This window comes from Lathamus discolor, chromosome 3 (genome assembly GCF_037157495.1).
Source record: "Lathamus discolor isolate bLatDis1 chromosome 3, bLatDis1.hap1, whole genome shotgun sequence".
NCBI classification, from domain to species: Eukaryota; Metazoa; Chordata; class Aves; order Psittaciformes; family Psittacidae; genus Lathamus; species Lathamus discolor.
The window spans coordinates 13295240-13320674 of record NC_088886.1 but is presented as its reverse complement, the minus strand read 5'-3'; the positions used below and the strand labels follow the sequence as shown (position 1 = coordinate 13320674).

The 25435-nt window shown below is 52.8% G+C and overlaps 1 protein-coding gene across 1 annotated transcript; it reads right to left on the bottom strand.

Annotated features, from left to right (window-relative positions):
* Positions 1–930: 930 nt before the first annotated feature.
* Positions 931–15134, bottom strand: ELOVL1 (ELOVL fatty acid elongase 1). Its single transcript, XM_065673591.1, is given in 12 exon segments — positions 931–2371; positions 2785–2921; positions 3081–3186; positions 3519–3575; positions 3772–3852; positions 4018–4208; positions 4585–4644; positions 5053–5096; positions 5098–5131; positions 5134–5203; positions 6442–6562; positions 15061–15134. Coding segments are annotated over 11 exon segments (1092 nt in total). The 5' UTR covers positions 6499–6562; positions 15061–15134; the 3' UTR covers positions 931–2116.
* Between the last annotated feature and the right edge of the window lie 10301 nt (positions 15135–25435).

Genomic DNA, 25435 nt, shown 5'->3' with positions numbered 1-25435 from the left:
CACTGAGCCCTATAAAATGTCGTGATGCCCACATGCAGTTTGGCTTATTCGATCACACCAGTTCAGGTCAGTTGATGGTTTCCTGTTTTGGAGCATGAGTATAGTGTACGGTAGCTCAGGCACAGTCAGCAAAGCTTTCCCTCACATCCAGCCGTGCTCTAGGTCCAGCATTGGCTGGACAGCTACTAAAGCTCTCCCCATTCCCCAAACAAACCTATAGTGAAACAGCTTTCCTCCTGGCCACAAGCAACCAACCCCTCTGCCCAGGCTTGACTCAGCACCTTTGCTAGCCTCTTTACAACAGCATGGGGAAGGCAGCACTGCACCCCAGCAACCCTGCAGGGAAGCCAGACTGTCTCAGGTGGTAGAAACAACAGAGCCCAGCCAAGGCATGGGGCACTGCTGTAGCAAGAGGAAGACAGCAGGAACACAAACCTCCCTCTGACCTGCCTGAGCTACATTCTGCACAGATCTGCACTGCAGGGGCAGTCACAGCTGGCAGCAGCTGTGGCTTCAGCTGGCGAAGGCAGCAAACTGCTGTTTCCCCATCACCCGGGGTTCCAGGGTCTTTATTCCCTACTCTACCACACCTCAGCTCCCTGGGATGTCTGAAAAGCAGCAGCACCTCCTGGGCCGGTGCCCAGGTCCCAGCACACACCCTGCTCCACCCCAGCCATTCTTTGACAGGGTGGAGCCACTTTCACAACAGGAGCTTTGACACATTTCCTGCCATGAGCACTGCTCTACCAGAACACTTGGGAACGATCTGCCATCTGCTTCATCAGCAGACTGCTACCGCCCTCTCCCCCCAACACAAAAACCTGCCATGCCAGCTGCTGCTCCCAGCCCTGCCTCAACCACACTGGGCAGCACCAAGCACCTGGAACAGCTTCTGAGGACAGCAAGCCAGGAAAAAAGAGGGCTGAGCCATTTCTCCTTCTGTCTGTTTATTTGTGATAGAAGAGCAGCCCAATCTGATGGGGCCTGGCTCCTTCACCTCAACCTCAAGGCCATCAGCACAGTTTTGGTTACAGCCTGAGCAAGTGATGGGCACCAGTACCAGGAGAGCTGCTGCACTGCTCTGCTGGTAGGGCAGGGTACACCTTTGGATGCACGGGGGCAAGATGTGTTCACATACACCACAGCAGCACAGGCTACAACCATCCTCTGCTGTGCTCACACTGGGCCAGAGCAGAGCTGGGCCCAAGCAGGAAAGCCCAAGAGCTGATTCTAGGGGCAATTATTGCTCAAGTCTTGAGTATGCAGGAATGGAAGTGGTCCAAGGCAAGGCTGAGCTTGGCCTCCCCAACTCTGGAGCAAGGCACCAGCTGCCATACAGGATCACGCAAGTGTGGCTGAAGCACACACTGAGCACCTAGCTCAGGTACAGAAAGGCAAGGCAACCTGAGCTTAGTGTGTGTGAGAGGCATTTCAGGCTGTCACAACCCACATAGTAGGCACAGGACATGTGTACTGTACTGGGCAGGTCTGGGCCCTTGAGTTCCATATACACCACCACTACATTCTCCATCGCTACACCTGAGCACAGCTATGCCAGGGCAGGACCTCCCACCCTGGGCACACAGGGATTAAAAGGGACATGCAGCACTGTGGCATGGAACAAAGTGGCACAAGGCACAGTAGAGCAGGAGCACTCACACTGGAGCTGGCAGCAGCAAGCAGCCAGGGACAAGCCTGCTCATCCACACAGGCGCTCATGAGACAGGGAAGAGGAAGGGGCATCAGGACAGGGAGCAGTCTCTTCTTTTGGTCCTACTCAGAAGGAATTGGGCCCCAGGCAGGAGGGCCAGATGTAGGCACTTGGGGAAGGTCCTTTGGAAACACTGGAATGGGACTGCAGCCCCACAGCTGTGATGCAGGCAGCTGCCTCTCTGCTCAGCAACACTGAGAAACAGCACAAGCCCTCCAAGGAGAAGTTGCCCATAGCTGCTCAGAGCAGAGGGGCTGGGCATGCAGACAGAGGACAGCAGGGCTTGGGCACAGGGGTACAACAGTCTGTAGGCACTTGACTTGGCTATGGCACCCAGGAGCAGGGGAACAGGTCCCAGCTGCCTCTGCCCCGGGGCTCTCATTGGCTCTGGGAGGGCCTTGCCCTCTAGTTGGCTTTGACCTTGCCATTGGTGACAGTGCCATTCTCATGGATGCTGCTACCGTTGTGCTGGGCTGCTTGCTGAGCCACCCTCGGCAACCGTTTGCCCTTTGTGTAGGACTGGTACCAGAAGTTGGAGAAGAGGATGAAGAAGATGGTCCCATAAATCCAGATGAGGTGGACGAAGATGGGAAACTGGTACTGACAGCTGGGCATGAAGTAATACTGAGAGATGTGGACAGAGACAATCACGAACTGCGCCTGGGAACAAGGCAGAGCAGGGACAAGTTATTCATGGGGGCAGGGTTAGGGACACGGCCCACCCCCCACAGACCTTTCTAAATTAAACCAATAGGCTCCTCTCCCACTCTGCAGTGGAGTGTGTGCCTCCTTACATCGAGGCACAGTCAGCAGCTGGACAAGGCAGGCACAAGCCTCAAGGCAGCACATGTCTCACCCTCCCAGTGTGAATGAACCCAGGGGCAGAAGACTGAGCAGCACCCATACCCTAACCAGGCTGGTAGGGTTGTCAGAGGTCTCAGAGCTGTTAGAAACCCAGAGAAGCTACAGAAGAGACAGCTACAGCTGCTGGCTGCACCTTTCACAGGTACAGGGGCTGGCCTGCCCCCCCAGAAGAGGATGAAGGCACATGCTCTCCTCCACAGCAGACTCACCAGCTGGATGGCTGTGATGTGCTTCTTCCACCACAGATACTTTTGGAAGGCAGGTCCTGCTGCTGAGAGCCCATAGTACAGGTACATGACAACATGCACCATGGAATTGATCATGGCATGGAATGAGCCCATTCCCCCTGTTCAGAAAGATTTTCATTAGCGTAAGTCAGTCCTCTGCAGCAGTCAGTGCTACAAGAAGTTTCTAAGAGCCCAACAGGGCCAAAACCCCTTGTCAGCATGCTGCGGCTAAACCCAACCTCTCCCCAAGCTGTGCACCCCTACAGTTTCCATCTTACCTGGGCCAAACCTTGCTCCCCACCACCAGCTCCAAGGCAGAACAGAATGGTGGAAGAGGTGCAAGAATGTGACCTGTTCATTCTTCTTCCGCAGGACAAAGATCACCTGCAATAAGAGCCCAGTAACATCAAGGATCTGCAGTCCTGGGAGCAGGTGGGCCAATAATTTAGTGTCTGATCTCAGTGACAGTTTCCCTCCCCCCCCCCAACCAAGCTCACTGCCACTACCCATTAGGTCATTCCACAGCTTCCAGAGCTATAACATGCCAAGAGTGTTCTCTGCAATAATCCAACATGGCCTTTTTGGTAATAAGGCCAGACAGAAGCACTACCAGGTCAGACTGGAAGGGCTGAAGTACACACCTATCCCAAGTACACTGGGACTCAAGTCCCTGCCCAGAAGGCAATGACAAGGCTTTCTCACAGTAACTTACTCACCGTGTCTGTCAGTTCGATGAACTTTGAGAAGACAAAGAGCCAAGCAACACTGACCATCTGTAACAGAACACGTTAATATTAGAGACCCACTTAGACTTGAAATGCCCGTTGACCAAGAGCACTCATACAGTAACCCTGGGGTGAAACCAAGAGCCAGAGACTAAGTCCTCTGCCTCAGGAAAGGCAGGCAGCCGTGACCTTGCTGTCCAAACAGAAGGCCATCCCCATTACTGGGAGAGGGGCAAGAACTTACCCTGAGGGCCTTGGGGTCCTGTGAGAAGTCCACAGGGTCACATCTCCAGGTGTACCCAGTAAGCCACCCTGCCATCAGGAACTGCAACAAGAGCATCACCAGGGTGAGGGCCCACACATCACTGACTGCACTTCCCAAGCCCTGCACAGAAGCGCAGGCAATAGCCTGCAGAAGGACTCCCCACCACCTATGCAGCCTGCATGCAGGTTTTTATACACCAGACAAAGCCTGCCATCAACAACTCACCTCATAGACTATGTACAGAGAGAGGCCCACCAGAAAGAAGTTGTACAGCACCATGAACTTCTTTAGGTTTAAAGGCTTCCTGTTGGCCATTAGTCGGGGACCCAAGGATAGTACAAAGTAGACATATGTCAGGAGGATGCCCAGCACAAGGAACGGGGACTGCATCAGTGGATAATCAGCGATGCGGGGGTCTGCAGAGAAAGCCACAGCGCAGAGTGGTTAGCATCCTCACCCCAGGCTGCTGCCAGCAATGCTGCTGCCGGGGCGGACATAAGGAATGGCAATTCTGTTCCCCTGGGACAGGAGTGCAGGTCCGGGGGGGGCAGTCTGGGAACTGAGGCTGGTAAAGCCAATCAACCTCAGTAAGGTACAAGGGCATGAGTGCCCCAAAACAGCCGGCACACAGGCCCTGAGGCAAAACAACCCAGGCAGCCCAAAAACCCCGGAGCTGCATCTAGACAAGGGAAGAGGCAGGACGTAGCCAGACCCAGACTACTTCAGGGCTGACAGCCACCCCCGCAGTGCCTGTGGCAGGAAGGCACGAGCTGGACAGAGCCGAACACTCACCTGCTTTCTTCATGAAGTCCTGATACATGGTCACAATCCCCTCCATGGTGGTGGCAGTATCTGTGGAGAGAAGAAGGGCAGATCAGGCGGCTGTTTTCCCAGGAGCCTACCTGCGGAGCACAGGCCTGTGGATCAGAAGATCAAGTACAGCTTCAGAGATACAGTCATGTGTATCTGGCCAGCACTGCTCTCAACTGATCATGCACCAGGATCTACTTCCCAGTGGAACCACATGCTCCCCACTTCTCACTAATCCTGGCCCTGCCTCCTGAGCTCTGCTGGGAACGCCATCATCTACTACCAGCAGTCCTTCCAAGGCAGATCCTAACATTTCAAGCTAGCTAGGACAGCTTCCAGCCTCAGCACTGTATCTTCAGCCCCTTAGTCTTGCTCCTGCTGTACAGGCTCAAGCATTATCACCCATAACCACAATGTTGCTACCAGCCTTGCCTTGCCTCCCATACCCACCTGCACAATGCTCTCTGCCTGACCCTGGTGCAAGGTCTTCAAGATGCAGAGCTGACCCACAGCCTCCACAGAGCAGTGCTTTACAATCAGCTTTGGGCTCCTGACCACTGACTGCCGCCAGGGAAGCCACACGGCACCACTGGCAGGCCCACTGCATGAGGAAGGAAAGCCATCAGTTCAGAAACACATGTTTCTGGTGCTAGAGTTCCTGGTTTCACATCCTTGCACAAAACTCTCCTGACATGCGCTACCATCCCATAACCCAGCACCTCAGGGGCGAGGTGCAGCTACTTGGCAACGACATTTCCACTCCCCTTCCAGACAGGGGACAGTATCTGTGGTGGAAAGGATATAAGGCTGCAGAGAGGTAGTCTGGTTCTCCCCATACTTGCTCAGCCTCACTCTAAGCACACACCAGTGATCAAGACAGATGCTCTCCATAAAAGCAGGAAGGGTGCAGGCTCTTGCTGCTGCAGGCAGGCTTTAAGCACGTTCACCCAGCCCCCTGTGCTCCCCAGCCCAGAGAGCAGCAGAAGGCAGGCAGAGCACAGGCCTTACCTGATTCACCCTGCTGCAAGGGAGGAATCCCCACAGCTGCTCCCAGACCTCCAAAAGGCTGTATGGGAACCACTGCCCATAGACAGGCCCGGAGAAACAGTCCCCAGCCCAGTCCCCAGCAGGTTTGTTGCTGCCACCACCAGGAAGCATGGAGCCTCTCCCAGACCAGCAGCCAGAGGAACCTCCCTCCCAGCAAGGTCCCAGCTGGGAGCATCCAGCAGCCATTGCCACCTCAAGCCCCCATCAGCCAGCACCAGCATCACTCTTTCAGCTTCACTGCAAGAGTAAGAGCTCAGTAAAGTCCTCTTTCATCTAGCTGGGACCCAGACAGCAGCAGCAGCAGACACTACCAAGCACCAACATGACCGGATTTGCTGGCAGCGGTCCTCACAGGTGCCTGGCACACAGCATTCTGCATCGCCATTCCCTACACCTCTCTTGAGTGCAGCAACAGTGTTAGCTCTGTGCCTGCCCAGTCATACCCTCTGTGCTCCTCCAAAATGAGTGCCACCCAACCTCTGCAACAGCACTGGAGTGGAAGAGGTCTTCTCCTTCGCACCCAACCTTCCCACAGTACCCATTCTTCCAAGCAAGGCCCCAGAGCAGCCTGCACAGCCACACACCCCAAGGACAGAGCCTAAGATGTTTTGCTTCAAAACCACAGAAAGCAGCTCCTCATGTCACCATGGAAGCAGCTGCAACCCTAGGGCAAAGACCTAGGGTTGACCCCCCACAGAACTGACCCCCACACCTCATGGGTGTCAGCAGCGGAATAGATGCTCATCATCCCAGCCCAACATTAAAGGGGTTTAACAGCAAGTAAATACTCACTTGTAGTAAGTAATACTTAAGGTCCTGGGCACTGCCAAGGTTATCCACTCTCCACATGCAGCAGGGGCCAGGAAAATGTAGCAGGAACTAGAGCATCCTTGAGAGCCACTCAAAGCTCCAGCTGTGGGAAATGCAGTAAGTACAAGTCCTGAAAGCTGCAGAGCTTTATGTTGCTTTAATGGCTAAGAGCAAGCTCCAAACTTGTCCATCTAGTTTCAGCTTTCAACCACTACATCCAGCTACACCTTTGTTTGCTGGATCGAGGAGCCCTCAAGAGTTAGTTCCCAGCACAGGTACCTGACTACTCAAGCTCAGTGTTTATCTTATCAAGCTGAATGAGTCACCTTTACTACAGGTCCAGGGCAGACAGAACTCTTGCAGAGTGCTTGCCTATTTTAGGCAGGCTGGGATGAGAAGATGGTATCAGTCACCCACGAGCTCAGAGCTCCATCTCACTGGAGGGAAACACCTGAGCTCAGGCACTACAGGTTACTGTACTGACTGCGATGCCAGCAGGGCTCCAGCACCGCTGGCCAACGAGGACCCCAAGTCAAAACAACTCGGGGAGATTTGAGTGAGAAGACTCGCACTGACAGACCTGCTGAAGGCTGCACAGAGCACACAGCAGACAAGGGTCATCCTGGCAGCAGCCCTGAACCCAGACAAGCATCCCACCCAAGCAGTGGAAGCAGCCTGCTTCCACACGGCACTAGCACAGAAGTTCCCACCAGTAGGAACAGAAACAAGTCCCTCCTACTGCTCTGCCTTGTGAAGCACCTCCAGCACTCCATGCATGCCAGGCAATCGACCTGTCCTGACCATGGGCTCTGGGCAAGCACCAGGACCTCTACCAGGGCAGAACTAATAGAATCACACAGCAGGCCCTTATGAAAAGCACCTATGCATGTCCCACAGCTTCTTGAGGCAGGTCATCCTGATGCATTCAGCTAACTGAGCTGCCCATCTTCCAGGAACCCCCAAGGTTCTTGAATCTTTGCAAGGGCTGGTGTCCACACTGGCATGCTACACAGTCCTGCGTTAGACAGAGGCTGAGCAAGGCATACTTCAGCGAGTAGATGCAAGTATGTCTCACCCTCCTCTGTCTCCCAAGGGAGAGCCACTGGCCTTGGGGCATTGGCAGTCAAGCTGCAAAGGGGGAGTTGTAAAGCAGGGCTAAGCATTACCTTCACTAAGCAGGTCTGTCTGAGCCATGATGGCTCCACACCAGCCTTTTTGCTGCAGGCAGCGTTTTTCCAGCACAAGCATCTTGGGAACCTCAGCTCACCTCTGTCATTTCCTCTGTGCACAACACCAGCACTTGATGCCTCTGCCCTTGAAGAGGGGTTCACCATCTAGCCAGGCATCAGCTCTTCCTGCCCTCCACACTACGCACTGCAGATGTTTACAGCTCAGTGGCTGGCATCTGTCCTCTTTGTACAGGGGAGAAGCTCTCCTTTGACTCCTCCTGGATCCTGATCCTCTTGGGCAAGGAGCTGGGAGGAGATGGGGAACCCAAGCCTGAGCTTTGCACAGCTGAAGTCAAGCCAACAGGCCCAAGCATCCCAAAGCACCAGGATCCCTTGGGGCCCAAACACACCCTGCACAATACCTAGAGACCTTGCAACACAACTCTTTCCACTTCTCACAGACAAGAGAATCACTTCCCCATCTCAGCAAGAAAGTTCCCACTATTTGCAAACCAGAGCATCAGGCCCTACTCTGCCACAGCAACCAAAGCTTAGATACTTGGTTACACTAAGCAATGCATACACTGCACATTCCCAACAAGCTATACAGCTATTAGTGCAACCTCAGCAAGAATAACGAGGCCCTTTATAACCAGCCCCAGCAGCCAGACAACATTGTGAGCCACGACAGAGGCCAGAGCTCAACCCAGTTAGTTTTGTCAATAGCCCCACAGGGCACATCTCTCCACACAGCAGCTATCGGCAAGCAATACTCAGCCCAGCCACCCAACACTCCTGCCTCCCCATCAGCTTTTGAGTCAGAAATCAGTCCTCTAATAAGTGTGAAAGCAAGCACCCTCATCTCCCCACTACTTTAATTACAGGCAGCACCAAAACAGTCTGGTAGGTGGCCACAGAGCTACCACTGCAGGGTGAGCTGGCACAGGGCCCTTGCTAAACTGGCTAAAGCAGGCCTGGTCCCTGCAGGTGTCCTAAGGGAGTAGCAACCCTCAAAGTTCAGGAGATAAGCAGATATCAAGCTAACTCACATCCCTGACACACAGGCGGACAGCAAGGCTCGACACAGCTCTGGGAAAGATGCGTCTTCCTCCCCCAGCTCCCCACCACAGCACATTCCTAGAGCTCCAGAACATCACTGTCATGTCCAGCAAGGCCCATATGCAGCTCCATGTATCCAGGGAATGTTTTCCAGCAGAGATATGGAGACCTGTGGTTCAGAAGCATCTGGCAGCAGCAGCTGCTGCTGTGGAAGGAGTGGGATTGATCAGCCCAGGGTCTGGTGGCCCCAGACCAGGCACAGACAGGGCTGTGCACAGAACACACTGAGGCTGGCACCTCAAACCATCACCAGGAGGGGTCAGTCACAGCTGCAGGAGACACCTCCTGGAAGCTCATGCACAAATGAATTCAACAAGATGAGGAACGCAAAACCATATCTGCCATCAACAACACACAAGCAGTGAGGCAGTCAGAGCAAGAGAAGAGTGAGAATGAGGCCAGCCAAGCAAGGCCTTCTTTATCAACTGCAGCACGATCACTAAAACTGAAGTTTATCATGAAACAGAAAAGCGGATTTGTCTTTCCTCCTGCTGCTCTGTGCCCAGGTGAAAAGGAGACTGTAACCAGACAGTGCATGCTTGCTTCACATCTCAGGACACCAGTTCAAGCACATGCAGCAGACAGCTGTATTCAGGTACATTGCATTACTGCTAACCATTTCAGCCATCTTATTAAAGATTTAGTTAAGGTACTGTTGTCCACATGGTACCTAAGCAACATTCCCCCACACACACCCCGAAGAGAGATGCCCGTGCACCAGTCCACAGAGTGCAGAAGATGAGTCTGGAAGGAAAGCAGGAGCTTCTGTGTTTCAAGTGCAGAACACCATCCCAGCAGAGCAGGGCAGAGCCAGAAAGTAGCTCCCCTAACCTGGCACCTTGGCTTTGAGAACTTCGAACAGAATCTGTCAGTTTGAGGACAACCAGTTCCAGAGCTCTCAGCCCACAACATAACTACAAAGTCTACACAAAAACTTCATGCTAACACCACCAGATAAATTTTCCTATTTGAATCACATCCATTTGTTACTTCCTCTGGCTTGGCTACTTCATGCTCAGCATCAAAGGACACAGCTAACAGCCTGGTACCATATGCTCTGCATCAGCATACTTGGAAGCCAGTACAGGAGGACTGTGTTCACAAGACAAGGGACGCAAACTCTCAAACCCTTGATATGCAACAGCTCTTGCAAGAGCTGCCACTGCAACTGGTACAGGAGTTACACTGGCATGTGCTGCTCCTGGCACACAGGCTTCAAGCAGCAGGAAGTGACCTGTCTGAAGCCAAGGACTTTCTCCATCTTCACCAAGTGTGTGTTAATACCCTACCACTATCTCACACTGTGTCTGTAAAACCCTGAGGCCTTTGGATAGCATGCTACAAACAGATTAGGCTCTCCCCTTCCCATGGAGAGCTGGAAGCAGGGAGACTCCCAGATTAGCAGGCAAGCTCTGCAGAGCCTTTGCAGTCAGAGTGGCACCTCACAAGCTTTCAGGGGAAGAAAGTCCGTTGCAATAGGATAAAGTAACCTTGTACAAGAGGCAAGGCACGTCATGAGACTGCAAGGTCTCACAAGAGCATGCAGTAAAAGATCTATATGCACAGCACAGTGTTTTTGCAGGGACAGCACCTCCCCCAGCTGATCAGGCAAGCTCTTAGAGTAGGCTTACTCCTTATCACATGCCACACTGGTGGCTGCATGTGCAGGGCACTGGTGTCAGTACAGATGAGAGCAGCTGGAGAAAAGGCAGCACTAGGCAAGAAGTCCAACACAGCAAGGAACAAAGGATAAAAAAAAAAAAAATGGAGAAAAGAAACCAAGGGCAAGACACCTGCAGAAGGGGAAAATGAAGCACTTCCTTCCTATGCTAACAACACTGAGCTATGTCTGCTCCCTCATGCTGGGAAGCAGATAGCTGGGCTCCTCTCTGAGGGGATGGCACCCAGCAGCCCCCCAGGGTGCACAGGGGAGCACACCCAGACAGGACAGAACTATGCAGGCAGGGCTGAGCCAAACCAGCTCCTAACACCCACTTCAAGAAATAGGTCAAGCCTTCCAAAGCCCTCCAGCACAGGAATACAAAACACCCCTATCTGGAGGTGGGACAGACTGTACCAAAGCATTCATCCCTGGGTTTAATCACTATGCAAGTGCCTCACTACAAGGCTTCACCTCTGTTCCCACAGCAGTGTCTGTAATCATTACTGTGTAATGATTACATTGCTCTGTCCCATCCAGGCCTGTACATTAATTGGAGAGGCACATCAAGACAAGATGGATATTAAAAGTCTACAAAGCAAGATGCAGAAAGACTAAAGTCCCTCCAACAGCTTTATCCAGATGATTCAAGAAACCCAATGGTGAACCCAGAGCCACTTCTCATTGAGACAAGGGGCTACTGCCTGGAACCTGCCCTCACATCAGCATTGGGCCACCCATATGCTCCACACCAAGGCAGCAGCACAGTCACACAGCCACCTCCGAACAAGAGAAAGGCATGTTATCTGACAACACTAAACATGTTACACTCCAGGAGCACAGTATATGCACCACAGATCCCCCAAAGCGTAAGGCTTAATAGATACCACCTTTAACAGGGTTCAGATCCCTCCACACACAAAGAGAGCAGCACTAGGCCTGATTATCTCCACAAGGCATACATGGACCACTCAAAGCCAGGGCTCTTGTTGCTACTGCTGGTCCTGTACAGAAAGGGAAAGCCTCTTAGGGTTAAGTATAAGCAGAACAAAATATAAATCTATATACAGGACAAAGCTATAAACAAACCATGAGAGCAAGCTATCTGATCTGATCCACAGGGTAAGAGCACTCCTTGCATCAGCCCTGCAGAGCTTGCGGCCACAGTGACAGCTTACCACCCCGACCCACCCCACACGAAAGAATCAACCAGAAATTAAATACCCTGTGAGACTAAGGGAAAATCAAGCACCATCAGACTCAGTTACCACCTCCACAATCACCAAGCCACTGAAGTCTCAGTTCCATCCAGACACAGGCCTCCTGATATGGAGCCGGCTGGGGCAGCTTGTCATCTCTGAGCAACAACAGCCCCATAAGTCCTGCAGGGAAGAACTCTGGCTCCTGGGGACCAGCTCCTCCCTGCAGAGCCCAGGCTGCCTCACCTGTCTGACTGGCAAGAACCAGACTTTCCAGCCCAAGTACTCCCACCATCTGACAGCCAGCAGGACACACGCTAGCATAAGTCCAATACAAAAGCACAGGAATACTGAAGATCTCTTGGGCCATCACAGACACCACTCCCAATACCTCCTGTAATCTTCTTCCTAAAGGAGAGATCTCAGCTTGAGTGTTGGCTGCCCTGTAACCCCAACAGGAAAGGGGAAAGCATTCACTGCAACCTTCAAGGACAGTACCAAGCCAAGCATGCAGCAGTGCACCTGCTTCTGATGTCAGCTTCAGAGCTTCCTAGGGATGCAAAGCTTTTTTCCCCCCCCAGGGAGAGAAAGGAGACACTATGCACCTTGAATAAGCTCGCTCATTTCAAAACACAGTAACAACACTTCTAGATCAGAGCGAGTTTCTCCTCCCCTATCCTTAGTTTTAACAGTACTTTCATATTACATTTCTACCATCAAGGATCATAAAATCCCTCCCCCACTCTCCCCTTTCAGGAAGCAGAGGTGACAATACAGAGGGCAGGACTGCAGAGGCCCAGGCTGTGTGTGTGGCATGGCTTAATCCCCACAGCGAGATGCAGCAAGCAGATGCTGCAACACCTGGCATCATGCTACTTCCCACAGGAACGGGTTGTCAGCAGCTGCCCACACCCATGAGCTAGAGGGGCTTCCTAAGAAACAGACAAGATACAGCAGCCCCAGTCAAACCCCAAGGGTTTCGCCAACTGTTTGACTCTCTAAACCATCCTCAAGAAGCTGCCCAGCAGGTCTGGTGGGAAGGTCAGCTCCGTCCAGCTAGGAATCTGCCCTGGCTGCATTCTGGCAGAAGAGAAGAGGGTCAATTTGGGGCAGCACGGGATGGATGCGCTGCTGCACGGGCAATCCTGGACTCCAGGAGGGTAAGAGATGCTCTGAGGGAATGCACTAGCAAGGAAAGCAGCCAGTGTTATCCCACACTACGCCAAATGCGCACAGGAAGGGGTATTTCCTCCACTCCCTGTCCTTAGAACTCCAGGGCCAAGGTGGTCTAGAAAGCACCTGACAGTACCCCTGCAGGAAACAGCCTGAGCACCGGGGCATACAGACCATCACCCCCAAAGCCTCCCCTCCCGTCCCAGTGCTCTCTCATTCAGCCTGTTACAGAGATCAAAAGGCAGCAGTTTTCCCAACTGTCCCTTCATTACAAGGGAGGAACAGGCCCACATAACAGACAGCGAACCCAGCACTGCCTGTGGAAGGTTAGATGAGCCATTTGACCATGGTTATTAAATCTGCAGTTGCCCAGCAAGTGTAGACCCCGTGTATGACCACACATCAGTCCGGGATGAGCTTGCAACAGGGCTACTGCTGCCACCAGGAGGGTGACAGCGACCTCCTCCTCCCACCAGCGTTCCAGAGCAAGGGCCAAGCACCTACACGAGCCGGCACTCAAAGCTAACATTGTGTCGCAGCAGCGGGGGAGGCCTGGTACTGCCACCCTGCCCGGAGGAGGAGGGAAGAGCCATCTCAATGGTACATTGATGCCGAGGGATGTGTAGGAGAAAGATCTCCGGCCACCAGCGCCGCCGCTGAAGGCTCTTCTTATCCCAACGCAGCCAAACGCCAGCGGACCACAGCCCTTCCCAGCTGTTCAACATCCCGCAGCCTGCAGCCACGGCCGAACGCAGCGGCCGCGCCAGGCCGGAGGGTGTCAGGGAGCCGAGCGGGGTCCCAGAGCAGCCCCAGCACAGGCCCGCGGCCCGTATCCCGCCGCTGTGCCCGGCAGGGACCCCCCGCCCGGGAGGAGGAAGCGCGTCGGCTCCCGGCACGGCCGCGGGGTGTGGCGCCGCCGGGGCCTACCGCCGCTCCGGGCCCCGGAAGCGCGGTGCCGCGGCCCGGCCGAGCGCCGGCATCACCGCCAGCGGGGCCTGTGCGGCCGGGGCTGGGGAAGCGCCGCTGCGGGGCCCAGGGCGGTGACTGCGGTGAAGGGGGTGAAGCCAGCTCCCAGCGAGCCCCGGCCGAGGCCTGACCGGCTTCTGCAGGCCGGGAGCGGCAACGGCAGCTGCCCCAGCACCACCGCAAGTGTCAGCTGCGTGATGCCGACCCCCTTCCCCGAAGCTGTGCAGCCCTCGGCCCGCGGAGGCAACAAGCCCCTGGCACAGGGCCCGTCACCGCCAGCAGAACGGGGGCCGCCTCGGCACTGCCGGGACACTGACCTCAGCATGGCCCCCGGGCAAAGACCTGCGGGGACACAGGCCAGGGTGCGTGTGCCCTGGTGCACAACCAGCGGGGAGGGACAGCCCTTCCTCCTGGCAGGCTGGGAGGCATCCCAAGCACCGCACCAAGACGGTGCGGAGGAGGCGGCTCTGGCATAGGAATGCCCCAAAGGAGGGCAGCCCAGCCCCGGGAAGGGAATTGCACCCTTCCCCGGACACCGGGGACCATGCCATGAGCCGGGGAGCACCACGAGGACTCAGTAGCTCTTACAAACTTCAACAGCCCAACATAGACCCCACTTATCTCCCTCCTTCTGACACAGGCAGGTTTGTGCACTGCTGGCCTGTCACGCACTCACGCTGCTGCTGTGGTTATCTCTCCCTCCAGCAGAGTGACAGCCTCACTAGCGCCTTCCTGCCCGGTAGCCACCGCACCCAGCCTCACCCCCTGCCAAAGGCATGCCACAACACCCATCCCGCCCATCAGGCCATGGTCTCTCCAGACTCATCCCTCCACCCCCTCAGCGAGGGGGCATCACCCGCCTCCTCCCATGCCCCGGAGCACCCCGGGTGACAGAGACACAAGCACTCACACGAGAGCCTCCTCCGGCCTCTTTCCCCCTATAGGCTGTTGAGCAGGTGCCAAGCGGGCACATGGCCTCAGCAGGGCAGGGCCGGGCCCACCACAACGGCAGGCAAAGCTTCAACCTCAAAGCAGCTAAACCCCACTCCGGCAAAGCTTCAACCCCAAAGCTGGCCTCAGCACTCCCCTGCTCTGCAACGACCTTCAGCGATCAGCCATGAATCACCCCAAAAAGCACTCCCCAGCCACCACCAAGTTGAGATACCTTTCCCCGGCAGAAAAAACACCGGAAGAGCCCTGGGATGGAACAGGCAACCCCAGCCCACCCCCACCGGGCAGGGCCGCGGCCAGCGCCCACCGCCGCAGCAGGGCCCCTTCCCCCACGTGCACTCAGCACGCCCAACCGCACACTCACCAATGGCCGCACCCGCTCTGCCCGCCACCACGGCTGCCCCCGCCCTTAAAAAGCGCTGCCCTACCCCCTTTGTCGCTGCTGATTGGTCCTGGGGGCTGAGCTCCGCCCCTCGAGGACCGATTGAGGGGAGGAGCTCATGCCCTGGGCCAATCAGCAGCGGCGCAACAGCCCTTCCATTCCACAGCCGAGCCCCGGCCGGCCGCTCTTGAGGGGCTGTGGCTGCGCAGCGCCCTGGCGTGGGGGCTCGCTGGGTTTTGGGTGGGTTTAGCTGGCTTCCAGGGGACAGGCAGCTCGCCGGGGAAGCCGAGGGAGTGGAGGGCAGCAAGAGCAAGGAAAAGATGGGAGATGGGCTGGGAAAACGGTCAGGCAGGGTGGCGTGTGGAGGGGTGGTGTGAGAGTGGCGGTGAGGGCATGAGGGCGATCAATACAGATCGATAAACAAGTGGCACATATGGTCATGGTTTTTACGAGTGACACCACAGCAGCTACCACAAGCATCTGGAAAGAGGACAGGACGCCGCAAGGAGGTTACATGGGTCTGCATGCTGTTCCCAGCACCACTTCATCCCTTGGTGTCCTCACAGACTATCAAAAATGGCTTGATCTGAAGCTGGTTTCAGAACTCACTGCTCTGATTATTAGGAATCACCCCATTTCCAGCTTAATTTGATGTACAGCAATCCATTAATATCCATTTGCTTCTGTGCCAGCATTGTCTTTTATCTCACATAGGTCCTTGCCTTGGTATTTATGCTCCAATGTATCTGTCGACAGCAGTCATCTCCCTCTCAGCCATTACATGCAAGACTAAACGAGTTTTTCCAGCATTTTCTTCCTAGCCAGGCTGTCCCCGCTCCTGATGCCGTGGTAACTCTTCTGGCCATGTGGCTGATCAGGTTCCCTCTCCTGAAGGCAGGTGACCAGGAGTGGTCACAGACTGGGCTCACCTGGTGAGAATTCCCTGTCTGGATGCAGCCAGGGCTGCATTTGCTTCTCTGTCCAGCTTTCCAGTGACCGCTCAGAGTCACTCTGTGGCTCGTTACTCCTTTAACTCCTCTCCTTCTGGTGCTTGCAGCTAACAAAGTCCTCCAAATGAAGTAAAGAAAGAACTGCACTCCTGGTGACCTAAATGCCTTATTTTTGGTAGTACAGCATTCCTTAACATTCCCCTACAGTGCTAATGCACCACAACATAATGATTTCAGCAGATCACACCTAATATTTGTGCCAGTCCTTAGGGAAATCAGTTTACAAGAAAATCCACAAAGTACCTTAGTAGTAACCTTATGTGTGTCCTGATATGCTCCCTTTCACGAGGCTCTGCTTTCATCTCGACCTTAACAACTCCTTCCCACATGGAATTCCTGTGCTCGTTTCAGCCCCAATAGCTACTGAGGTTCCCAATTGGTTCCAAGGTTCCTAGCTGCTTCCCTGAAGCCCACACAGGGCCTATGGCTTTATAGAATGGGTTTTTTTAATTACCAGGTTAGTCAGACATGCTAAGCTGTATTTTATCCCACTTTCCATTTCCTGTCCATGTGCTGCATTACTCTTTAACTGAATACTATCAACATCAGACTGGCAGGCCTGCAGCTGTCTGGATCACTGTTTCTCCCTTCTTAAGTGTAGGCATCAGTCTTGTTTGCAATTCTTCCCTTCTTTTTCTCTTTGTCCTCCTTTTATTTTGCTCCATTACTCTATTTTTATTTGTTTCATAGACCCATTCAGTGGAAATCTTGCCATGTTGTCATGATATGAGAGTTCACCAGTGGATTCCTTCACACTCCCTACTAGACACTTTTCCACCTTGTATCCACATCTCACATCTTTCTCTGAGCATTCCGTCTCTCCTCTGGATCCACCCTTGCTGGCAGGCTTGTCAGGCTCTAACTATAAGCCCTAAATTGCACAGCCCAGTTTCTTCCTGCTTTTGGAATAGATTTCCAGGTCACTCTCTTTTCTTCTGCTCTGAAAGCAATTTGTTTCTCCACTCTCTTGGTCCTGGACTCTTATTTCCCTGTCACATCTGCCATCTCCACCATTATTGCTGTGCAGTACTTTCCCTTCAGTTTTCCCTTGCTACCACATCTTGTGTTTCTCTCTTAATTCTTAACACATCAAATGTATTTTTTCATTTCATTTCTCCTCTATTAGTTGTTTTTTTTCTTTTCACACTCACTTGTTTTGATGGGTCACCTTTGTCTGTGTGTCTGCCTGGCTTTCACTTCTCACGCTCAGTGGGCGTCTGCAAGGTGTTCCCCCTTCCCACCATGTCCTGGAAGCAGCAGCAGCCTGGGCAGGAGCTCCAGTGGGTGCAAGGACCTTGATCTGCTGATGTGATGGAGAGTCTCCTAACCCTGGGGACAGGGCTCCAGCAAGGACTTGATGAATCTGCTGCGTGTTGTGGATCTGGGTTTTTGTCTTCCCGTTTCTCTAGAACTTTTTTAGGAGTGGTAAATGCTCCATCCCTGGCAGTGTTCAAGGCCAGGTTGACAGAGCCTTGGGTGACATGGTCTAGTGTGAGGTGTCCCTGCCCATGGCAGGGGGGTTGGAACTGGGTGATCTTAAGGTCCTTTCCAACTCAAACCATTCTATGATTCTTTGGAAGCAGGGTAGCAAAGAAAATCCCTCAAAAATAAGGGAGGTGAGGGTGCAGGAGACCAGGCCAGAGTGATGTGACCCATTGTGTACACCCTGATGGTCCCAACGTGTCTGCAGAGATTATTTGTATAAATGGATAACATCCTTCATTCATCTTGAACCCTGCCTGCGTGACAGGAACTCTGGGACAGAGGCTGTTTGCAGCGTGTCGCTCTGACAGCAGCCTGGACTGCTGAACCAGAGATGATCATGTCACACGCCTGCACAAGGGTGTCTTTCCTGCACCAACCCTTCCTGCAGTGCGCAAAGCTGTGCAGGTCATTAACTCTTCACCTGCAGCTCACGAAACAGCCTGGCTGTTGTGCTCTTGGTGGCAGCAGCCTGAGCTGCACCAGGCTCCAGGCTGGGAGAACCTAAGTTCCTTCCTCCATTGCTTGTTCTGGAGAACAACAGACCATTTCCACTGTAGCTTTGGTGAGGTCTTGCTGATCCTTCTCAACGTGGAGATCCAACCTGCTGGAGGTGGGTGAGTCTCTGCACTCCTCCTTTCTGATGTTCTCTGCATCAGTCTCTCTCTCCTGCTTTCTCCTTGCTTCTCGCAGAGCCAAGTGCACCTCTTTCTCCCTGTTGCTCTGTCTTGGTGCAAAAAGCAGGCGTGCACTAATGTAACTTGCTGAAGGCACAAAGATGAAAGCCATCATCAGTGCACAGGATTATCTGCAGACTATCAGATGGGAAGGTCTGGAGAAACTAAGCAATGAAAAAGGTTCAGTGAAAGGTTATGACCTTAGGGATTAGTAACGATCATTTCGTCTGCATATGATGAGAGATGCCGGTGCAGTTTTCTCAGTGTTGCGCCTTTTCTGGTGCCAGTCTTAGGAGTGTCTTAGGCTCGCCATCAGTGGGGAAAAAGGGGGTTTCAGCCTCTCCAGATACCAAGTTCCTCCATTTTTCTGGCAGAGATAGAAATTCTCAAAACTCTGGCTTTCTGGGGAGCTGAGATATCTTTTTGATCACATCTGATTTATAAAATAAGTTTGTATTCTCTAATTCACTGAATTTATAACTGTGAAATAATTTTTTAAACACTTGAAAAATTGAATCGTGGGATTTTCATGTGGCAAAGCCACTGACATTGTCCAATTCGAAAAAGTGAAAAGATAATAAAAAGCCCAAATTAATCTAGTGAAATTAAACACGTGTGCCCTGTAATTTTTCAGTGATGTATTTGATGTACATAGTTAACAAATTCACCTGCCTTGTTACACTTGGGGTGTGAAAAGATTTCCAGATCCTCCCATGCTTTGCTTTTTAATCCTGGAAAGCCAGCAATTTTGCAGGGGATCAGATAAAAACACCGAATGTAAATTGTCTCTCTAATGTTGTTTATCCCTTTCTCCTGAGGTTGGACCTTAAAGCACTATCACCCGCACATCACTGCTGCTTCTTTGTGACTCCATGACAAAAAATGGCAACTGCAAAGCATCCAAGAAATGTTCCACACCACCTCTGTCTATACTGGGAGAATAGAACAAGGCTTTCATGGCCACTAAACGTGGAGACAGATGGCACTACTCAGAGCCTGAAGGAGCATTAAATGCCATAATGCCAAGTTTGTGATTTCAGCAAATGGAGATGGGCAGACAGGCCGCGCCTGAGTGAGCCTGCTTCGGTAAGCTCAGGCTGATGTGCTGCTTCCTTCCATGGTTGATATCAACATCAAGTGACTCATCTTGTGCAAACTCTTGTCTGTTATTTATGCTGATTACATCATGCTGGCAGTAGAGGCCGGTTACCCCATCGCTGTCGGTATTGCTGTCTTCCTCCTCAGCCAGAAGAAATACCTTCACTTCAGTCCTGGAATCTGAAGTTCCTAGAAGCCCCTCAAGCTACCAGGAAACAACTCACAACATTTCTGTAGCCAGCAGGCATGAAGTGACCCCGCTGGAATCCCTGCTGTAACATGAAACTGTAGTTTTACTCTAAAACATGACTTGAGAAAGGCATACCATGGGATAAAAGGAAAGGTTGTAGCCTCACCCGGAAGCTTGGTGGTGGTGCGCTGGAGTGCAGATGCTTTGATGGCAGACTTTCACCCTGTTGTGTTTAACTGCTGGACTTTGCTTGCCAGCCAGAGTGGGCAGCATGCATGACCAAGGTTTCCTGACAGGATGAGAGTCCTTTATCAGCTGCGTAAAAGCCAGCAGTCTCTCTAGTGAACCTTGACAGCCACCTCCGCAGGCTGGCAACATCACCCCAGCAATGTGCAACACCCTGGGGTCTCCACAGACATGCCAGAAGTCTCAGCCCACTCAGGACCTGCTAAAGCATCCCTATTTGTTCCTGTGGCCTATAGGATAACCTTTTGGATAATGGTGCTTGTTCCAAATACACACAAATCTTGGGTGAAGAACAGGCAGCAAGAGGCTGGAGGAAGGTGCTTGAGGAGACTAAAAGCTTGGAGAAGCTGTTCTTCAGTGCCCCTGCATGGCAGCAGGCACAGCAGGGCCAGCTCATGATGTAGAATGGACTGATGGGAGGCTGGAGAGGGTCAGGATGTTTGGGGGTTTCAACACATGCAGCACAACAGGAGTCCTTGCTACCAGTGCAAGCGTTTGTGACTGTCCATATGCTACAGGATATGGGAGAAGACCACAGCAGCTTTGTGAGCTCTGTCTCTGGTAGATACTTGAAAACTGCCCCTCCTCGGGGAGCTTTCAAGGCTGTTGCATGGGCACACATGCTCCTGAAGAGAGAAAATGCAGGTGATGGGAAAGCCCTCATCCTACTCATCCCCACAATCTCTCTGAAGCCATTTCATTTATCTCTGTGTTTTAAAGCCCATAGGACTTGATCAGCTTTTGCAACCTGTCCCAGACTGCCTGGAGCCTGAAGAGAGCAGCTTGGCAAAGCCAGGTAACTTCTCCAACCCACAGCAGGCAGTTGGAATTGGAGACAGATTTGATGACTTGACACCCACATGCCACACTCCATAACTGCGTCCCAGGGCTGCCCTCCTGGCATGTGGTGCAGCGGCGCCATGGTGCGAATAAAACCAGAAGAAAAACCCCTCCCAGGTGCTCCAGGCTTTGCTGGCGTGTTTCCTGGGAAGGCTTTGCCTTGACCTGAAGTGGCCACCAAGTCCCCAGCAGAGGATGCCCAGGGCAGGGCTCTCAGGTGCTACACCTCAGCCATGGGGCAGCAGGGCAGGCGCTGGTGCGAGCTGCCAGGCGTCAGGCTGAGCACGCTGCTGGTGGCTCTGCGGGACTAAGCCACAGAAAGGACATTGTCAGAGCAGAGGATTGTTCTGGGAGAACAGGCTGCACAAAGAGGGATTGTTTTGCTGTGAAATGAAGGCCGTGTTTTAGCTCCACCCGGGGCTGGGCTTTCCCTGCCCATCAGGGCTGCAGGCTGGTGAGGGACCCTGCCTGCTCCCAAGTCACTGCTGTCCTGCCTGGCATCTTCTCTGCTTCTGAGGTTCTTCACCAGTGCAGGTCCTGCTGCGGGCCCACACACCTGCCCATGTCCAAGGAGCCTGGGGGAAAGGGAGAGCAGCAGTGGGGCAGCTCCCACGGTGAGGGGCTGCGCTGTTTCTCCTTGATACCTGGGGGCTACTGTCCTCTCTTTAAAGGACAGATATAACCAGGAGGGAAACAGACATGCAGTAAACTGCTCCAAGATGGTGGGCAGAGATAGTGGCCTCCTTTCTGCAAATACTTACTCTCCAAAAATTAGTTTTGATGGTGAACATCACATCCTCCATGGATGCCCTCATGCCTGCACTCTGTATGGGGACAAGCGTCTCGCACTCAAGCTCCAGCAAGGAACCACAGGGAGCACAAGACACAGAGAAGCAGCATGCTCAAAATACGGGTTGGAGCATTCCTGTTCATTCCTCATTCCCTGTGTCCCTGAATACAAACAGTTAAGACTGACTGTGGGCACACCCACAGAGGCTTCATGTGACTCATCCCTGGCTTGGCAGCTGCTGGGCTTCAGCAGCTCAGGGCTTCAGGTCCTGCTGCCTGACTCCTCCTGCTCACAGACCCGTGCTGCCCAGCTCCATGCCCGGCCCTGATCCTGCGGTGTGGGGCTGACATGATGGGTGCCCCCAAAGAGTCCCATGCAATCAAGTCATGAACTGTTGCATGGTTCCACTGGCTGGAGCAAAACAGACTGCACTACGATGATGATGACGACTGTGGTTGTTTCTATTGCTGCGATGCCCATGGGAGCCTAAATATACATGGGAGCCAAAATTATGGCTCCTCAGCCCCACTTACTCAGAATGCTTTTCTCAGGGGGGATATAAACCGGTCCTGTATTAGCTATTGCCATTACCACTTTGCTTTGAAGTCCCACCACGCTGCTGCAGCAGAGCAGGAGACAAAAGCCGTCTCTCCCATCCCACACAGCAGGATCCCAGCTTCAGAACTGCATTGGTACCAAAAATAAACCCCATGTAAACATCCACCACAAGCTCCAAAGCCCAGTTCCCGCGGAAGCAGCACACCTCTGTGCTGCGTGCTGGCGGGGGGGACAGAGCCCAGGGTTGGCACATGACAGGGGGAGGCAGACAGGTCCCACCAAGGCCACCTGGCAATAGGCATGGAAGGGGGATGCCTGGGCCCGGGAGAGGAATATCCTGGGAAACGCTGCAGCTTCAAAACAGCTCCCACAGACAGCAGTGATGCCCAAAGCACGGACAGCAAGCACTCCATGGAAAAACGGTGCAAAAGTACCCTGGGGCACGGTCATTGCTCATAGAATCATAGAATGCTTTGGGTTGGAAGGGACCTTAGAGATAGATAACTTAGTTCCAGCCCCCCTGCTTGGACATGATGGTAGCAAGGGGAGAAGCCTTACTGCAAGCGGGTAAATCAGTGACAGAATCCGAGCAGCAGTGGCAAGATAACCACAGCAGGAGCCACAGCTCTTGCTGCCCTGGCTTTGGAAAGTATGTGTCTCAGGCAAATACAGGCAGCAATTTCCTTTCTTTAAAAAACACACACCAAAAAAATAAACCAAAGAGAAGACAAAAGCTTCTCCTCCCGAGGAGCCAGCCAGCTCACTTTGCACTGCTCCTGTGTGCTTCCTCATGTACAGGGTTACCCCTGAGCAAACTGCAGGAGGTTTTCATTGATTTCCAAGTGCAGGTTTCCACCAAGGCAATGTTCATGGATTGAGCCAGAGATCTGCTGTATCGTAAGGACAGTAGATAAGCTGCGGAATCCCACCAGCCTGAACTATTTTTATGGCATGTATTACAAATACATCCAAACATCCCGTCTCTCGAGCATGTACTTTTACTACTGCAGCATCTATGTGAGGTGCAAAGTGGTAACATTTTACTTCCAAGACAGATGAAGATTTATTGCACTTGGAAGATTTATTGCTATTGGAAGGAGGAACTCAATGGGATTTCTCCAGAGCACCTGTGTACTAATTTGTAGGCACCAGCTGTTGCATAGACATGCTCTGGCTCTCCTGGAGCCACCAAGCTCACAGGGGGAGCCCAGGGGAAAGCAGAGAGCAACCTGGGGTTTCTGCTTCCACCACTTGGCTGTTTTCCCTCTGTTTGTGCCTTTGATTTTCAAGCAGTTTCTGAGCTTTTCAATGGCCAGAGGCACGTTTTGCTGCTGACTCCATGTATTTGTCTCTCCTCTCTGAGCTGCAGGCGAAGCTGCTTTGCGAGTGATGCATATGCAAAACTTACCATCTTTTGGCAGCACGCACCCTATAGTGTTGCTTCTTAGCTTATAAAAGTGCTCAGGCTCCCTCAGCCCAACCACCAGAAGACTTCTCCTTTGGTCCCAGATGTTTCTGTTGGAAAGGCCCCATCCTAGCAGGAGGATGGAGACCAGTCCCCCAGCCCGTGCTGGGACCCTGCCTTAGCTGTGGTACGGAGAGTGGAGAAGTGCCTCAGGTGACCCCCTGATCTTTTTCAGCCCCATCTCCCCTCACACCTAATGTACTTCACCTCCAGTGTAAGGGCTTAATGACACACACTTCAAAGACCTGCAGGTCAGCAAAACAAACAAAAGTGCTGTGTTTTTCAAACAGCAGAAGACACCTGTGTGCACATCTCCACGTGGGGATGGGACCAGAACAAACACGTGGCAGATGTTAGTCGTGATGGTCAGTGGATGCAGGAGATAGAGAGAAGTGGTGGCACCACGCCAAGCTTCACCTTCACAGCTTCCAGAGGCAAACCAGCCCAGGGCAACAGCAGGACAGGCTGTGGGCACCACCCAGCACGGCTGGGAATGGTGGGACTGTGGATAGCTGGGCAGGAAGGAAAGGCAATAAATGTCTTGCTCCTGCCTCTGGGAGGAAGCCAGATGAAGCATTCCTGTCACAAAGGTGAAATGTTTTTCACTCTAACAGTAACTCAGGAAGACGTTTCACAGCAGTTGCATCAGGCAAATGTTAAAGTCTCAGCAGTGCAGGTGTCCTGCATCTCAACATTTTGAAAAGAAAATGAAACTGAAATCTGATTGTAAAGACCAAACAGGTTAATGCTGACATTCAGCAAGACGAGGCAGCCTGGAGGAGCTCCAGAGAACAAGCCAGCTGATGCTATGCCAGCATTTTAAAAAGTAAACAGGATGGCCTAGTAAACAGGATGGCCTTGTAAACAGGTGTGTCTGTTCGACAGTCATCCCATGCAAAATAATGACTGCAAAATATGTGATTGTATCGATACTTGAAGCAAAGAAATATAAATACCAATCATCAGGGATTACAGATGAGAAACCAGTCAAACTAACACATCAGTTTTTGTGGTATACGCTTCAATGTCGGAGAGTGAGCCTGCTGGTACAGCAGCGTGTGTGATCCGGGAACAAGAGCGCTGGAGACCTGGCCAAGTGTGAGGCAGCAGAGGAGATACTCCCCAGCGGGCTGACCCCGACAGTGTGTTTCTAGCAGGGAGTGCTAAACAGTGTAAAGCTGATGACCTGGAAGGAAAGGAAGTGATGAAGCATGCTGTCCTGGGAACCAGAGGCATGTCAGTGATCTGGAGCCCATGGGATCCCTTGGGCAGTGGGGCTGCATGGAGAAAGATGTCCATCTTTCCACCAGAGCCCGACTGGGGATCCAAGGGGGATGTTAGGTGCCAAGAACAAACCAGTCCCTGTGCTTGTGCTCTCCATCATATTCCAGCATCCCAGCTGGGGTCCAGACAGCCCGGCAGCACCTTCCGTGCTGGGATTGAGCCTCCTCCCTGCAAAAATTATACTACTAAGGAGGGACAGGTTCCAAAAGGGATTGGAAAAGGCAAGGAACAAACCCCTGAGGGCTCAGCGTGGCAGCACAGCCCATGCTTGCAGGGAGAGTGTGTTCCCCTGATGGCCTCAGCAGGGAACAGACCAAGCCTTTGCTCTGACCCAGCAGGGCTGTGCTTTTATTCTGGGACAGTGCACAGGGAATGGTGAATCCCTGTTGGACTTACAGGCCACAGTGGCAAGCAGTGGACCATGAATTTCCACCTTGACTTTATGGGTAAAATGCCTGTTCCTGTTCCCTGTTTAAACATTCAAGCGCTGGCGGTGACTGGGTAAGAGATTATAAAGTCACTCTGCATTTGAAATTCCCATTCCCACAATTAGAATAACATGTCCTAGTCCAGTGTCCCAAAGGACACAAAAGCACAAGGAGATTTGGACGTGAGCCGAGAGTGAAAAATGGAAAATATGCCTTAAAGCAAAAGGGACTTCCATCAGTTCAGTTTGTGGTGAAAAAAAGTTACCAGGAAAGCCTGATCATCACATCC